The 17,020-nt window shown below is 41.7% G+C and overlaps 1 protein-coding gene across 2 annotated transcripts; it reads right to left on the bottom strand.

The window, feature by feature from the left end:
- Positions 1-302: 302 nt before the first annotated feature.
- On the bottom strand, positions 303-16,489 carry btbd10a (BTB (POZ) domain containing 10a). Of its 2 annotated transcripts, XM_066649779.1 has the most exons (9): positions 16,340-16,489; positions 15,272-15,425; positions 8,942-9,141; positions 6,593-6,845; positions 6,297-6,399; positions 4,879-4,999; positions 4,029-4,226; positions 3,669-3,779; positions 310-2,451 (listed from the first exon to the last, which is right to left on the bottom strand). In XM_066649779.1, exons 2-9 carry the CDS (start codon positions 15,370-15,372, stop codon positions 2,135-2,137), a joined length of 1,404 nt encoding a protein of 467 aa, XP_066505876.1. In that variant the 5' UTR covers positions 15,373-15,425; positions 16,340-16,489; the 3' UTR covers positions 310-2,134. The 2 variants fall into 2 exon arrangements, with proteins under 2 accessions (XP_066505877.1, XP_066505876.1); XM_066649780.1 differs by lacking the exons at positions 15,272-15,425; positions 16,340-16,489 and adding an exon at positions 11,720-11,890 and having other exon boundaries at positions 303-2,451.
- Positions 16,490-17,020: the final 531 nt, after the last annotated feature.

Below are 17,020 nucleotides of genomic sequence, written 5' to 3' on the forward strand. Positions count from 1 at the left end.
GAATCTTGAAAGAAATAATTAATTCAGCCCAGCAGGAGACAGAAGTATTGCTTTGTAAAATGAGAAGCCAAGAAAGACGGGCAGTGACCTACAAAGTTTGCTACGATCTAGTGGAATTTGTTTGAATATCTACAACATTTTCACCAGTGTTTACAGCTCTTTTTTTTTTTTCCATTTTCAGCATCGGGATTTATAAATATCAGAAAACATTTCCATAAAAATTAGCCAGGGTGCAGCTAAAGCAAATTTAGTATTTTTTTTTTCCTTTCTTCTCTGCTTTCTTTTTCTAGAAACTGCTTTATGACAGCTCTGCCTTCTTTTAACCTTCCAAAGTCACAGCAGAAGTTTGGAGAGAGCTGATGTGGTGATTCTTTTTCCTCTCTTAACAGGTGACAAAGTTAAGTACAGTTTCTGATGCTAGGTTTTTACTAGTTTTTAATCATGTTTTAAAACATGTTTTAAATCCTACGCAAAAACCTTTGCTAACATCGCTAATATGACAAAGTCAGTCAAAATAAAGCTACTGTATTTGCCACTGCACTTAAAGAGCCGAAGGAATCAGACAAAAACATTTATTAAAATAACATTTTTAAGCTATAAAACAAGATGCTACTCAGAACAAAGTCCTCTTTGGAACCATGGCTTTCCCATTGCTGCTACAAATAAAATGAAATAAGAACAATACAATAAAAAGGTGGTGACATCACTTGTGTACTTTTACATTACTCAGAGACCATGCATCACAGTGAGGCTCCACAGGTGCTCCACAATAGTGGCTCAGGCTCCGTTCTACTCCAGTCTTACAGCCTTAGGACAACAGTAACACAGCGCCACAACCATCATGATGAAATAAAAGCGATTAAAGCAGCGGTCACCGTTCTAGTCTCAGTCTGTGCATTATGGCGCTTTTCCACTGCATGGAACCTATACGACTCTACTCGACTCGGCTCTTTAGTTTTTTCACTGGCCAAACCTGGTACCTGGACCCTGTGACCGGGTCCTTTTTCAGTCTGTGCTCATGCCAGGTTCCAACCGTGCAGAGTAGGTACAAAATGGTGATGTGTAAACCCTGCAGAGCGCTGACTGGTCAGAGAGACATGTCAATCATTCCTTGTAAATCTCGTTAAAGTTACAGCAGCTTTCACGTTAATTACTATCGGACTGACAACAGCAGCTTGTAACTTTACCTTGAGGTGTTTGGAAGAGGTTTAAATGCTCCTTGGACCGATGGCTGATGAGAATTTAGAGCCAAATGTGCAACCGTTAAAACTGATCTGTGAGAATTGGGACGCGGAACTGTGCTCAGTCCAAAAAACAAAAACAACACGTGAATACGTGATGAGTAAACAGCACCTAACTTTATCGCCGCCATCAGAGACAGGGTTTTGCGTTGTTACTGGCTTCATTTTGCGGGGGGTGCTAGTGGAAAAGCGACAAGCTTTAAGCACGACGAGACGAGTCAAGTAGAGCCAGACCCATTGGGTGGAAAACCACCATTAATCGTCACAACCTCAGACAACAGTTCCTGACCGATTGTATCATTATCTACGACCCAGCCTCTTTGATTTTTGTATGGAAGACTGGGGATTGATCACTGGAGTGGGGAAGAATTTGAAATGTCTGACATATTGCTGATATACCTCCTGGTACGTATGATTGTGCTGCATCGTTTTCTTTATGGCATATTGTGACATTCAGGTGTTTTTGTGTTTCATTCATGTGCTTTCGTTATTTTTGAGAGTCTAACAATCTAGCTGCAGTAGCTTGCTTTGTGACAGGCATGATCATGTGTATATAATTACAGTAATTCTCTAAGTGGTGGTGTTCCTCTTATAAACCTATCCAAAGAGCAATTACTGGTCTTACACGTCTGATATCTCCCTTGAAGGAGGTGGGTGGAGGTGGATGTCGTTTTTACTGACATGAAACCTCTTTTGCTCTAGAAAATGAACCAACGCAAATCATACTGCGTGCTCTCTGCTCCTCTGCTGCAGCAGCAGACTGGTCTCTGTGACTCATAAGGCAGAAGAGAGGGTCAGAAAGGCAAACGTGGTTTTGGCTGCCCATTCAGGGTGGCTCCTCGCTGCAGTGATTTGTGTGTGCTGTGGGTGGGACTGGGTCAGGTACGAATGGGTCAGACGGCTGGGGAAGGTGCGTCCGGATCAGGCTCGTAGTGCTGGCTGGGCTGTGGCTGGTGGTTGGGGAGGATGTCCAGTTCATCCACCTGAGGCCCGGGGTGCATTACCACCAGCTGGTCCTGCGGGATGTCTGCAGCGGCAGCGGCCAGGTTGGTGATGGACTTGCTTTTGACGCACTGGAAGTCCACATGGCGGCTCTTGCCCTCTTCTTTTTCCCATGACATGCGGATGAAGGGCCTCTGCACATAGTTATAGATGACTTCAGGACGGCCCCCAGGACGTTTCTTTACCTTCTCTTTGTAGGTTGGATAGCCTGGAAACGTGAAGCACAACATGCACATTATACCATTGTATTCTTCATTCATTCATTCATTATCTGTAACCCTTATCCAGTTCAGGGTGGGTCCAGAGCCTACCAGGAATCATTGGGCGCAAGGCAGGAATACACCCTGGAGGCAACACACACACACACACAATCACTCCCCCACACACCCATTTTATTCTATTATACCACAATCTTTAATCCCAGCCAGTTCCACACAATTCCTAGGTCTCGCAGAGTCACACAGTAATCAAGCTGGGAGAGTGAAAGCTAGTACAAGCTTCCTCCAAGACATGTGAAGTCAGTAGCTGCTTCTTTTTTAGCTAATACTTTTAAAATATCATGGGAGAGTTTAACACACATGAAAGAGAACACTAACTGCCCAGTTCTGTCACATTAGCTGACATTTAGCCTTTGGGGCGTAACTGGGCAAAAGAGGGGCCATTCTGTGGAACCCTTCATTTTCTCAGAAATTCTAACTGTGATAATGTCATTTATGTCATTTATAATTACCAATGATATATTAGCCCTTGTTCACCAACATGGAACCAGTTCATTTCTCACTCACGTACCTAATTTGGAACCATTTCCACCAATATATACTGGTTTTGATGTATGCTCTTTCAGAAGCAAGCAATCAAAAGACTGTAATTCATTCATTATCTGTAACCCTTATCCAGTTCAGGGTCGCGGTGGGTCCAGAGCCTACCTGGAATCATTGGGCGCAAGGCGGGAATACACCCTGGAGGGGGCGCCAGTCCTTCACAGGGCAACACAGACACACACACATTCACACCTACGGACACTTTTAAGTCGCCAATCCACCTACCAATCCCGGAGGAAACCCACGCAGACACGGGGAGAACACACCAAACTCCTCACAGACAGTCACCCGGAGTGGGAATCGAACCCACAACCTCCAGGTCCCTGGAGCTGTGTGACTGCGACACTACATGCTGCGCCTCTGTGCCGCACAAAAGACTAATACTGTTGGATATTAACATTGAGCAACGTCCTGTTCAGTACATTTCAACTATTAGACCAGAACATTTCTCAACCCCTCTTCCAACCCTAAAATCCTTCCTTAAATTACAGCTTCGATAATGATATCATTCATCATAGTGAATATATTTCCAATACCAGTCCCTTGTGTAAAGTAAAATGTAGCAGAGAACCATCATCTATGCCCTCATAATTGAGTCTCCTACCTTCAATGCCTAATCTAATTTTCTTCAGTCCTCTCTCCTTTAAAACAGCCTTGGCCACATCTCGATTCTCAATGTATTTGAAGAATCTGTACAGTTTGGTGCTGTAGATGACTATAAAAACAGGAGAAGGAGAAACAAAAAAAAGCAATGTTAGCATTTGCATTGAAGAACATTTTCAGACGTTAAGTTGAGCTTATATTACACTGCGTACTTAAAGCTTGAGTCAACGCTGTTCATTTCATTTGCAAAATATGTTCAGTTTTATTACAGTTTTGAAACTCATGAAAAATGCCCTTCTGCTTCATATTTAGGCCTCTGTTTGAGAGAAATAAACACCACCACATTGATAAAAGCACTAACTCTGAGAGTACTCCTCTCCCATCTGAGGTGGGTATTCTTCATCCCAGTCCACCACATCATCATCAGTCAACACCACAACATGGCACTCCCTCTCTCCACTCTGGGCACTGGCCACCATCAGTGGCAGCACCATCTCCTCCAGATAAGATTCGAACTGCCTCCGTGCACCGTCGTTGGATAATTCGTGCATCAGCGCACCTGTTCAACACATAGTACAACAAACAAATAGAAAAAAACATACCACAATTAAAGAATTTGACAGCAGTGAATACATAGTTTTATAAGCAAAACATAATGACATGACATTATTTTAAAAAAATATTATTACTTAATTGATATTATAGAATAGCAATGTAATACTGAATGAATTTCTGAAGCTGGATTTTTTTTTAAATCCCCAAAATGTTTTTAAATAAACAAATAAAACATAAATAAAGACAACACAGCCATTCTAGTTATAAGTTCTCCATATGTGCCTTGTGAATTTGGTCACTGATCCTTCAAATGAAGGCGTTTCATAAAGCACTATTAATAAATGCATGTGTGTTGTGTGTGTTTCAAATGCAGAGACAGATTAAAAACAGATCTCTCAGTAACATACGCTGACGTACAAATAGAAAGGTCAGAGGTGGGCATAAATTAACACCCAAGGCAATCCAATCAATAACAACTGTGGCCAGTGACCCATATCTGACAGGCACACAAGAAACTATTGACTTATTTCCATTGTCTCCAGGAGTCATGTGCTAATGGCCCATTCTGCCAGGCATCCGGCAATCTGCACTCACGACGAGTCCCTTTCCGCTCAGGGAGACTGCTTGAATTTCAATGCATGTTAACAAATACTCACTCAGGTCCCTGCACTTGATGGTGCTGTAGTCGAAGGAGATGCAGAGGTAGTCACATGCCTCCCTCAGCTCCGGGATTGAGATCCCATCAGGGCAACGGATTATCCCCGATTTGTAGTAATCCTGCCATATAAAAAAGAGAGAGAGAGACGCAGGGGGAAAACAAGTGGGCAGCCATTACTGCAGCGGCACTGCACGCGCACACACACAGACACACACTGCAGAGCACGGCAAATTGCTCGTCAGCCACACAACACTGCCCCCCTCCCCTTGTGCACACTGATGCATTCAAAATTTGCAAAATGGAGAGCGCTAAAATGCACAAAAAATATGGGGCAACATATTTCCTTTAAAAAAAATAGCACCAAAGGGTCTGAGTCTTTATGGTCGAGCATTTCTTCGAGTTCATGGCACAGCCTCATTCTTTCCACTGTTCTGAACCTCACAATACAAGCCACGGACTTCTCCGCACAATCCAAAAGTACCAGTGGACCTGATCTAGTGTTGGCACATGAAAAATCTGCCTATTCTACATCTTAAAATTGGTTGCTAATCAATTTTTGTAATTAATATCCAGTAAATAGCTCCAACCGAATGTTTACTATTTAAAGACCACAACATACAAAAGGTTGAATGGGGAAGTAAGGGAGAAGTGTCTTGTTCCTATCTTGTGCATTTCAGGAAGCTGCAGCAAACCAATAGACCACATGAGTGCAGAAATTAAAAGCACAGCATGAACAGCATATTAGCAGCTTATCTTCATAAAACTACATTGATTATCTAAACTGTTTTTCTGTCTCAAAATTACTAAATATAATGTATGTTGCTAATAGCAATAAGCACCCAATTTCCAACAAACCTTGCACACAAATTATCAAAAGTCAATAACTTCATCTGCACATCAACTCCTTTCAGCACAGATCATGGTCCAATGGTTAACCCCAGTGAGCAACCCAGAAGCCTACCCTACAGATGCAACATTCTTTGTTGGAGCTTCCCTAAAACCCACAATGACTACTAAAACATTTTTAATAAGCATTAGAGTCTGTATGTGTTAAAGGATCACACTGCCCTAAAAACACAAGGAGGAACCAGACAGAGTCCACACCAAAAGGAGAGAGATAATTGAATACAAAACCTCCAGAGACTGTATAATTTATTCATGGATTCAACAGACATTAACACCAGCCTGAATCTTGGCAAGACTGAAGCAGTAGCATATTTTGCTGATTCTACTTGTTTCTTTAAAGAAAAAAAGCACTGCACTGGGCCTGACAAAGGAGCATCTTTATGCTGAAGTCATGTGGATTGTGATGCTGCAGTCTAATCCAATGCTTAATCAATATACTGTAAACACACCCAGAGCAGGTTATTCAAAACCTCCATAAAGACAAAGATTTCTGACGCAAAGTGCACTCACCAGAATGGCCCGGAATACAGTAGAGCTGATGCCCTCCGCCACCTCATATTCCCCTTTCTCATTTGGCCGTGTGAAGTTATACTCCCTCCCAGGTCCAAACATTCTGTCAAACACATTGTGCTCTATTAACTAACTTTATTCAAACCAACCATACAATTCTAACAAAGATTCAGTTCTAACCTAAAGCCCTGACGTATCTATTAATCAGACTGGATCAGGAATGTTATATAAACATATTACAAATGCCAACAGCAGAACTTCATAATTCACAATTAGAAAAAAAAGCCAGTCATCACCTGCCAAGCATGGTGTTGGGCTGAGCTGTGAAGATTGCAGGGTCAACAACAAAGCGAGTGTTGTCCACAATTAGAGTGACCCTCTCTGTTGTCCTGATGCTGCGAGAACCCTCTTTAGCAGTTTCATAAACATAGATCATGTCAGAGGCATGAGATTTACTGTGGGAATCGCCACACACAGAGACGGAGGAGCAGCCTTTCTGAGGCCTGGGGCTAGCTGACCTCAGCCATGAGCTCACTTCCCTATCCCGATCTGTGGAGGGGATAAAGAAGCAAAAATTCATACTGATGGCAACCACCATCCATGCGTACACCACAACCACCAACAAGATTGTAACATACAGTGGAGTATATTATATTATATGTAAATTATAATGTATTATTATATACAGTGGAGTATGTTGGCAATTAAATTGTTTGTTGTTTTTGGCTCCATATTCCTGTTTTGTTGAAAGAAAACAACCAGTGTGATGAACTACAAACGTTAAATGGAATTGCCATTGTTCAGTACTTGGCTGCAAATCCATGACTGCCAAGTCTACGTATCCTGATGCCTACAAGCCTGTCAAATTTAATCTAAGGATATTTGTTCTGATTTCTTCATTAAGTAAAGTAAGAGGATTATGAGTGTGGTCAGGCAGGACATGGTCAATCAAAAACCTTTCGCCTTTGTCCTTAATCTAGCTGTATATGACCCATTTGAAATCATCAGTTGAAATGTATCTGTACTTCAGAATTCTTGGTCTTTTGCAGAGACAGACAGAACACACCACACTCCTCGCAGACAGTCACCCGGAGGAAATCCACGCAGACACAGGGAAAACACACCACACTCTTCACAGACAGTCACCCAGAGGAAACCCACGCACACACAGGGAGAACACACCACACTCTTCACAGACAGTCACCCAGAGGAAACCCACGCAGACACAGGGAGAACACACCACACTCCTCACAGACAGTCACCTGGAGGAAACCCACGCAGACACTGGGAGAACACACCACACTCCTCACAAACAGTTACCCAGAGGAAACCCACGCAGACACAGGGAGAACACACCACACTCCTCACAGACAGTCACCCAGAGGAAACCCACGCACACACAGGGAGATCACACCACACTCCTCACAGACAGTCACCTGGAGGAAACCCACGCAGACACTGGGAGAACACACCACACTCCTCACAAACAGTTACCCAGAGGAAACCCACGCAGACACAGGGAGAACACACCACACTCCTCACAGACAGTCACCCGGAGGAAACCCACGCAGACACAGGGAGAACACACCACACTCCCCACAGACAGTCACCCGGAGGAAACCCACGCAGACACAGGGAGAACACACCACACTCCTCACAGACAGTCACCCCAGAGGAAACCCACGCAGACACAGGGAGAACACACCACACTCCTCACAGACAGTCACCCGGAGGAAACCCACGCAGACACAGGGAGAATACACCACACTCCTCACAGACAGTCACCCGGAGGAAACCCACGCAGACACAGGGAGAACACACCACATAAAAACTATATCAATGAAAGTCATCTGAATTGGTTCAACAGTCAGCCATAGATCCACATGCTTTTTGTCTCAAAACAGAGAGGGTACGCATTGGATATTTTTAAATGACTCCAAATGGCATAAACAGATTCAGCTCAAGGACTTTTATTAGCTCTCTGGTGCATAAATTAAAACACACAGTGGCCAAGATCCAACTGTGAAGCTATAATTTACATAATTTGAGGTCCTCTGAAATATGAAGATTATTTATAAACACGGGTAGCAGTCCCTTTATGCAGCTAGAGTTCAGAGCCAATACAATAAAAATAATTATGTTTGGATTGCCTTAGTACATCAAGTTTTATACTAAAATATAACAATAGATTTTCATTAAAAAAGAGAAGTTGACATATTGTATTGGCTCTTTTATTATAATAGTATATTATTTATGGCTTCAGAATAACACAGTGTAGTTTTCCCTGATTCAGTTGCACTGGTTTGCAGCACAGAAATACTGAAAATATTCAAGCTTACTTTACTTTGCACAAGGAACTATGTTAGCCATGAATAAATGCACTAGCCATGAACGCTAATCCCAATACAATAATGTAATGTGAACAAAGTACCGTCAATGCCCCACTTACATTCAGAACACCTTAAAGATAAAACTTATATGCAATGTGTTTGTATTTGTACAAATGTTAGTGGTGCACCCCAACCATAGCCCTACGATGCAGGATCTTATACATGTATACACAAACACATATGCACAGTCAGAAACTGCATGGCTTTAAGTGTGTAGGGTTTAGCTTGGGGTTATTTTGGTTGGCCCTGTCATACCACTGAGCTGCTGTCGTGTAGGTGAGGTAACGTTTCTGATGCAGGGTGTGAGCTGGCTCTCTGTTCTCTCGTGGGAGGAGTCCCTGGAGCGATCTCCAGAGCGACGTCTCTCCCTGCAGCGATCCAGACCGCTGCTCGCTCCATGTCCGTGACTCATTCTCACCGCTTCGGCCTCCAGCTGAGACCCCCGGGACTGGTTACTGCAGGAATACAAACACCACCCAATCGGACGGACAGACGGATGGACACACGCGCACACAAACAGATGCACAAAAGACAGAGGTCAGACAGAATCATGCAAACACTGTCATAACTAAGAAGTAGGGGAGTCTTAGTGAACATCTGCAATCTGGAAGACTGAGAGAGATTCTGCTGTAAACTGGTCTAAAACTCTGCTGTGGGAATGTTTACATCTACATTTCAACCCCTCTTTAATTTCATTTTTAGTCAAACCAGCAATTACGTATTAATTTCATGTTTCTGTGGCGCAATTAATATCAGACAACTTCTACTAACAAATCAAGGAGCTACAAAGATGCCCAAATCTATAATGTAAACTCAGACACACACTGATTTTTGTACAGTATTCAATGCATCCATAAAAAAACGAATGGTTGTAGCTCAGTGGTCGAAGAACTCTGGCATCAGTTTAAAATTCATTAGCATGACCCCCCATGTCTGCGCTCAATGCTGTCATTTAACCTTAACATGATGACACTGATCAAGTATTGATACATCCTGTTCTGGTTTTGCCAAGAAAATATTGTGAACAACAAACGGATATCGCGAGCATAGGAACATTTAAATGAAGCATGTTCATTTGAGAATCATTTAGGGCGCCCTGTGAAAGCACCCACACCTTCTGTGAAGAACACATGTCCATTTCATTTATTTTAATTATTTATTTATATATTTTTTAAACAGTACGTGCCTTCCTCTTTAGGGACAATAATATAAAACATGATGACGCTAACAAACCCAGTAAAAGCCCTTGGGGCAAGGGCAGGAGTGCAGAGAGAAGATGAACAGCTCTGGCATAGAAAGTGAAGCTTAAAACATTTCCTTTTGTCATCCTCAGAGAATGACGTTCGCTTGTTTCTTCCCAGGCCTGCACAAACACTAGTCCACTGAGACTCCAGTCAAGAATTCAGGGGGCCCGATTTTTCTGCCGGTTGAATAAATGATGAATAGGCTGGAAATAGTGCTCATATTAGTGGAGTGAAAGCTTTTTTGTCCCATCCAGATTCATGGGTTTCTGCTTTCTTGCACTACACAACCAGACAAGTACCATTTGACCACATTAATTAATTCAAGCATTTGGACACCAGCCAGTTTTTTTTTGTTCATGGACATAGACCTTATGAATATATCTGTATCTTATGGGATATGATCTGCATCTCCAAAACAACAGAGCTTTTTATTGTAGATTATCTAGAAGTGATTCTTTAAGTGTGAATATGCTGTTTTCTAATGATCAGTCAACACAGGAAGCATGAGAGCACCATCCAAACACCTTTTTTTCCTGCTCTTGTGCATGCACAGAGGACCAAAAAAATCAGAGCAGAATATAGTTAGAGCTCTGTAGAATTACGACATTTATTAAGAACTTTATGAAAAGACCTTTTAAATAAATAAATAATATCAGAAAACTCTTTTGAACCTTAAAGCATGTGCATGTAGAGGTAACCGTGGCCCTAGTGTTCCCCTGCACTGTATAGTTCACTGCATTTAACCCAGGACGCTGATATAATTAGCACATTTCTTGAATCAGGTGCATTAGTAGCTAGCAAAAGCTACATCCCGAGTAAATCTCACCACTCCATGACCTGATTTACACACAAAAAAAGGGCCCATTACACATTATCTAATGTAGGTTGAGTAGCTTTAAACATCCTTACATTGATGACAACTGGCATTCTGAGGTGTGCTGCCCCCTGTTGTTACTACTTACAGGTGTGGGTCTGTGTTCTGCTCTCCACCCTCAGGGTGTCAAAGTCACACTCATGAAGAGCCCCATGAGCTACATCCTTAAAACCACCCAGCTATGAAGATCCCTTCCGCGAGTACTCGTGCCTCTAAAGCCGTAAAGGGGACAGAATTGTGTTGTGTTACTTAAAGAGAAAGTAACATCAATAATTCATTCCTGCTGCTTTTAATGCTTCAGCTGAGGTTAGAGTCCATGGTTGCTTTAAAAATCGTTCAAACAGAAAGGACACAGGGCATCAGTAGGGGAATTAATTGAACAAGATTTCTTTTTTTTTTTGGGTATGGTGGGGGTACAATTATTTCTTAGCTATGCTTACCACCACCAGCACACTCGCATCAGACACTGGCTAAATCCCAAATACTTCCAATGAAGTGCATTATGTATGTCTGAATACAACAGCCTTTATACCTACAATTTCCTCTAAATATGTCTAAAATATAACCACGTGTATTCATCTAACATTAACTGTCTAATATGTAGTGCACTCATTGAACGTACAATATCCATTTTCATGACCTATGTAGTGCACTACGTAGGGAGCAGTGAGCCATTTGAGATTCAGCCACTATACAACACCGCACGAGCGTCTCTCTCTCTCTTTCTTAATGAAACTGAAGTTGTCGTCTAATTGTGAATGTCCTTTTCCACCTTAAATAGGGCAGGAGTTGCATTGTGGCGCCGCTCGCCCAAACATAACTGCTGCATCATTTTAAGGTGGAACAGGAAATTGCAAAGACAAGCCAACTTCAGCCTCTGTCTTTTGCGCTCCTTTGTTCCCGCGGTCCACCTACCCGTGCGCCTCGCGAGGTGACCGAAAGCCGAAGCAGCAGCGCGTGAGCAGCGCGGGGACGACGGCTCGCAGCACGCTCGCGCCTTCACACCACGCAGGCTTGCCCGCGCGCTCAGCATCCTCGGGCATTCCTTTCAAACTTCAGCATATTTCGGGCACGCGCGGACGGAGCAGGCTCGAGCTCGTGCTGCTACTGCTGCCTCTGTGTGAATGGCTGCTCTCTGTGACACGGACACGGAGCCGGGCTGACGTAGACGGAGCCCTAAAAATATATTCAGCGTGCTAGCCCCTGACCGCACAGTGGGCACTTCTCCCAGAAAAGCCGGTCTGAGATATAATCTTTATTACAAAATGTATTTTATATAAAAGAAATGTACATACATTTAGCTGGCCGTTGTTGTCATACTTTATTTTTTTAAATTATTTATTTAAACATGAAATAGCATGTAGAGTTTAGAATAATAAAAAGACCATCACTTAAAATCAGGTTTTTGAGCCTGTTACATGTCTGTGAGGTGTTGTTTATGCGCAAGAATACTAATCGTGTGCCAAATAAGCAGTCAAAGCCATGTCTAGACATTCCTGCTTTGAAAGTGCAGTTCTAAGAAAAAAATTTAAAAATAAAATAAAATATTCAGTCAGCCAGGATTTCTTACATCACACAACCGAAGAAGCAATTCTGTTAATCAGATGGGTGGAGTTCAAGCTGCAGGTGATTGATTGGGCTAAATAATTTATTCAGTAACAATGGATACAGTCATTCATTCATTCATTATCTGTAACCCTTATCCAATTCAGGGTCGCGGTGGGTCCAGAGCCTACCTGGAATCATTGGGCGCAAGGCGGGAATACACCCTGGAGGGGGTGCCAGTCCTTCACAGGGCAACACAGACACACACACACACACTCACACCTACGGACACTTTGGAGTCACCAATCCACCTACCAACGTGTGTTTTTGGACTGTAGGAGGAAACCGGAGCACCCGGAGGTTACCCACGCAGACACAGAGAGAACACACCAAACTCCTCACAGACAGTCAGAGCGGGAATCTAACCCACAACCTCCAGGTCCCTGGAGCTGTGTAACTGCGACACTACCTGCTGCGCCACTGTGCCGCCCACAATGGAATTATTCTCAGTGTATTTCTTATGTATAGCAATTACCTTCAATTCCGTTTTAATCACATTTCAAATATGAGGGATTTTCATTTATAAATGAACGCTCATATTTTTTACAGAATTCATTAGAATAATCTACAGAATGTTTCATTAATTTGGACATATCTACCATTTTCTATTTCGTTGACTCCCTGACAGTCAGCGGAAATCTGTGAAGTTGTGGAATGGCAGAATCACATTACAATCTTGTTTTAATTTTTCTAAAAACCTGTGGTCCGAGACAAGACAACTTTATTTATATAGCACATTTCAAAAAGACAACAAGTGTCAGCCAAAGTGCTGGACAATAAAACAACCAACTTAAGAATAAATTATAAATTGAGACAAGGTGAGATTTCCTCTTCTGAAACAGTACCAATAACTTTAGGTCCTAAATTTATGAACGTTGTTGTGTGGATTTGATATTATCTGCAATTTGTGCCTTGGATTTGTTTCTTTAAGCATATACACACATATTCAATTGTAACCAGACATTTCTAATGCCAAACAAGGGACACACCACGAGGAGAGAGAACACTCAAACAGGAAATGACAGTATCTGTGCAAACACTTTGTTGCAGAAGAGTCAACAACGCTGAGAAGACAATAAGAGGATGAAAGATTGACTAAGCTATTGCTGTTTAGAGATGTACAGAGAGGATGCAATATAAAAATTGGACTGAAGAACAAAACAAAACACTGAGGTGTGACTTAAGGCAAAGTCAATATGTGGTAGGCTTTAAACATTAATAAACCCTGGTCATATTAGCCTCGCAGGGCAAAAACTGTGATCTGTTTTCATAATTATGTAAATATTTTCAATGTTACAAATGTTGCACATAGCTGAAATATCACAAACCCACATAAAAAAACAATGTGGAATGAGATGTGACTGTATCTCTCATCGGAGGCCTTGAACTAAACTTCCTAGTTTACACATCAACATGTGTTTTCACAGTTAAAACCCAGTACATAGCCAGCATAGTTTCACCAAATGATATTGAGGGTCTAAATTGCCTGGTCATTCTTACAAATACTTCAGTTACATTCGTATTTAATCCATTTCAGTTTAACTCCAGTCAAATCCCTGTGTAGGAGTGTACGTGTGAAAGAGGCTTAAGTAGTTATGTTGATTACCATATCACTACACAGAGTTTCAATCATACCATCCAATATCAAACCTACAATGAAAGCCCTTGAAAAGCTCATTTAAAATGTTAAGAATTAAGAGTAGTATAAAATATACAAAGAGACAGTACTGAAAACACAAAAGCAACACAGTAAATAGAGTCTACACTCGACATAATTTGAGAAAACAAAGTTACGTTAAATACATTTGAACGAGTAGATGGCAAATAAACTTTTTTTGTTTTCAGATCTCTGTTCAAGGTAAACATCAAGTTCCTGGCATGTGTCACATCCCTGTTCAACATCCTTAATCTCTCAGCTCCTTCTGTTACTGACAGATGTTAATACAATCAGTTCCGTAAAAGCTTAATCAAACCAGACACAACAGCAGAATACAATCAGCTTTCGTGTCAGACATTGGTATAGTCTACGAAAAAAAAAACACATGATAAAACAAAAACAAAGCGTACTCTCAACCAGAAACGACCGACCACCTGGAGGACTGCATCGGGCACTAGGATTTCACCCAGGACAGAGCGCCAACACACACATACACACTCATTAACTCATAAACCAGGACAGTTATTACAGAAGCCAATTCACCTACCCTCCATGTTTTGTTTTTTTTTGACTGTGGGAGGAAACCAGAGACCCCGGAGGAAACCCACGCAGACACGGGGAAAACATGGAAACTCCACCCAGATGGGACTTGAACCCAAGATCCCAGCGCTGGGAGGCGAACGTGCTAACCACCAAGCCACCGTGCCGGTTGTGTATTTTGAACAAATGTAAGTTAATGTACTTAACACTACAATACAATAATATGTATCTTTTCAGTCTAACTGGAGATAACTATTGTTCAGAGAATTTCTGTGACCTTGCCTGAAAAGTATGAGACTGGGGAATTAAATAATTGTCTTAGAGTATTTCCTGAAACAGTATAAAAACATCTATAACATCATAAAAGGCTTCTGTACTCACACGAGGCACACCACCATTACACTGCCAAAGGACTGTGGAAAATAATGTCTTTTGAATCATGACAATTGTATTAATCAGTGTTGTCTACCACAGTTTCAGGGGCTGGAAAATAAGGTGAAAATTAATTTACTGTTTAAATACAATTATCTCTTTCACACTCTGATAACGGCGTGTTACCACAATGTAAGAATACAAGAGTACCAGCGATAACTGTGTCTAAGTGATGTGGCACAAAGCAACAATGGAAAAAAAAAAAAAAAAAGAATGTGACCTAATCTTCTTACCTTGAGTGTCTGTAAACTCTTCGAGTGCGACAACTCGTTCTCTGCTCACAGTTTTCTGTGTCGCTGGAGTTGCTGTCGTAAGAAACTGGACGTGCAGCCATTGTGCCAACATAAACTGTCTTACTGTGGCAGACAGGTCACGGACTGGCATACCCTGGTAATGAAAGGTAAAAACCATCTTTACTGTCAATCGCTGGTCTCGTTAGTATTCAGACAGGAAAATCTCTAGAAATACATCACGTAGCTTGTCAATCGAGAATTATTTTGTCTTTAAAAGAATCAATGCCTCAGTTCTGTGGAAAGAGAGAGAAGACTGTACGCTGTGCATTCACAAACCTTCACTCATACGCACAACATCAAATTTATTTGAAAGCCATAGCATTCATAGCATTTTGGGGTGCTATATTTAAAATATATATATATTAGTTATATCAACAAAGGTCATAAAAACATAGGCCATACTAGTAGCTTGTTTGGTCTCCTGGATACCAAATAAAATGGCTGCATTTTCTAAGCTGGCATCTGTGCCCTTGGTTCCAAAGTCTGTAATCTTCTCTTCGTTTAACCATTAAGCTATTCTCAGTGAATAGACGTCTGAACCAATAAACTGAGCAGACATTTTAAACCACAGGTGGATTCCCCTTTTAAGTCTGTGATATAGTAACATTAATGAGACATAGCCTAACTACTTCACTGCTGGGTTTTGGAATAATCTACTGCTTTTTAACAGAATAAGTAAACGTGCATCCTGTTATACAGCAGTAACAGTTCATTTGTATAACGTCAGTAAAGTAAGTATTACTACAAACTATATAAAAATTGACTACCAAACCCTCCTGTTGAAGGAAGCTAAACATCTGGCTTATTTCAGACACTTAATGCCAACGAAATGCATTTAAATGCGTTAAACAGACAGAAAGAGCCCGATCACAGATCAAGTATAATGTAGTTAACGTAAGCGTAAGTGAAATGTGACCGTTGGATAAGTAAAGCCAGCTAAACTAACGTTAGCTAACGCTGTCCAGTATTTAGGCTCAGTAAAAATAAGGCTATTCCGACTGTTCTTACCAGGCCAGCGCTCCAGCGCTTCAGGAGGCGTGAAGAAGCGATAAAACTTTCATACAATCCGGTCCTAATACAAAATCTCGACTTAAAACTGATCAGAAAACACATCTAGCGACAGCGAACTCGACACCAGATCGGGGAATTAAAACCGCGCATGCGCCATCCGTCAGCCATATATGCGAGTTACCATAGAGACCAACCCCCCCAACCACACACACTCGCATATTTCTCCCTCTCTCTCTCTCTCTCTCTCTCTCAGTTTAAGATCTTCAAACGGTGGGGCAAAGGAATATATATATTTATATACCTATATATCTATCTATATATATATATATATATATATATATATATATAATTCTGGACAAATGGGAGGACTTGTTATTTTTATTTTCATACTGTAGTAGTCTGCCTATTGACACATTTTAGTTGAGGGGGGCCCCAAGTTCTCAAAAAAAATGGGGACTCGGGAGGAAAAGGACTGAATACCTCTGCACTCTAGGGGGCTTTAAAATCTTTAGCAACATTGCTGTGCCCTATCCACTCATACCAACAAAACACAAACTCAGCACCACACGGGTCACTGCAGTGCTGAGAATGATCCAGCAGCCTAATCATACCCACTCTTTGTTGGTTCTGAGCACCGAAGAACAGAGTGAAAGGGGTATAACAATTTATGGAAAATAA

The sequence above is a fragment of the Hoplias malabaricus genome, chromosome 17 (genome assembly GCF_029633855.1).
Source record: "Hoplias malabaricus isolate fHopMal1 chromosome 17, fHopMal1.hap1, whole genome shotgun sequence".
Classification (NCBI taxonomy): domain Eukaryota; kingdom Metazoa; phylum Chordata; class Actinopteri; order Characiformes; family Erythrinidae; genus Hoplias; species Hoplias malabaricus.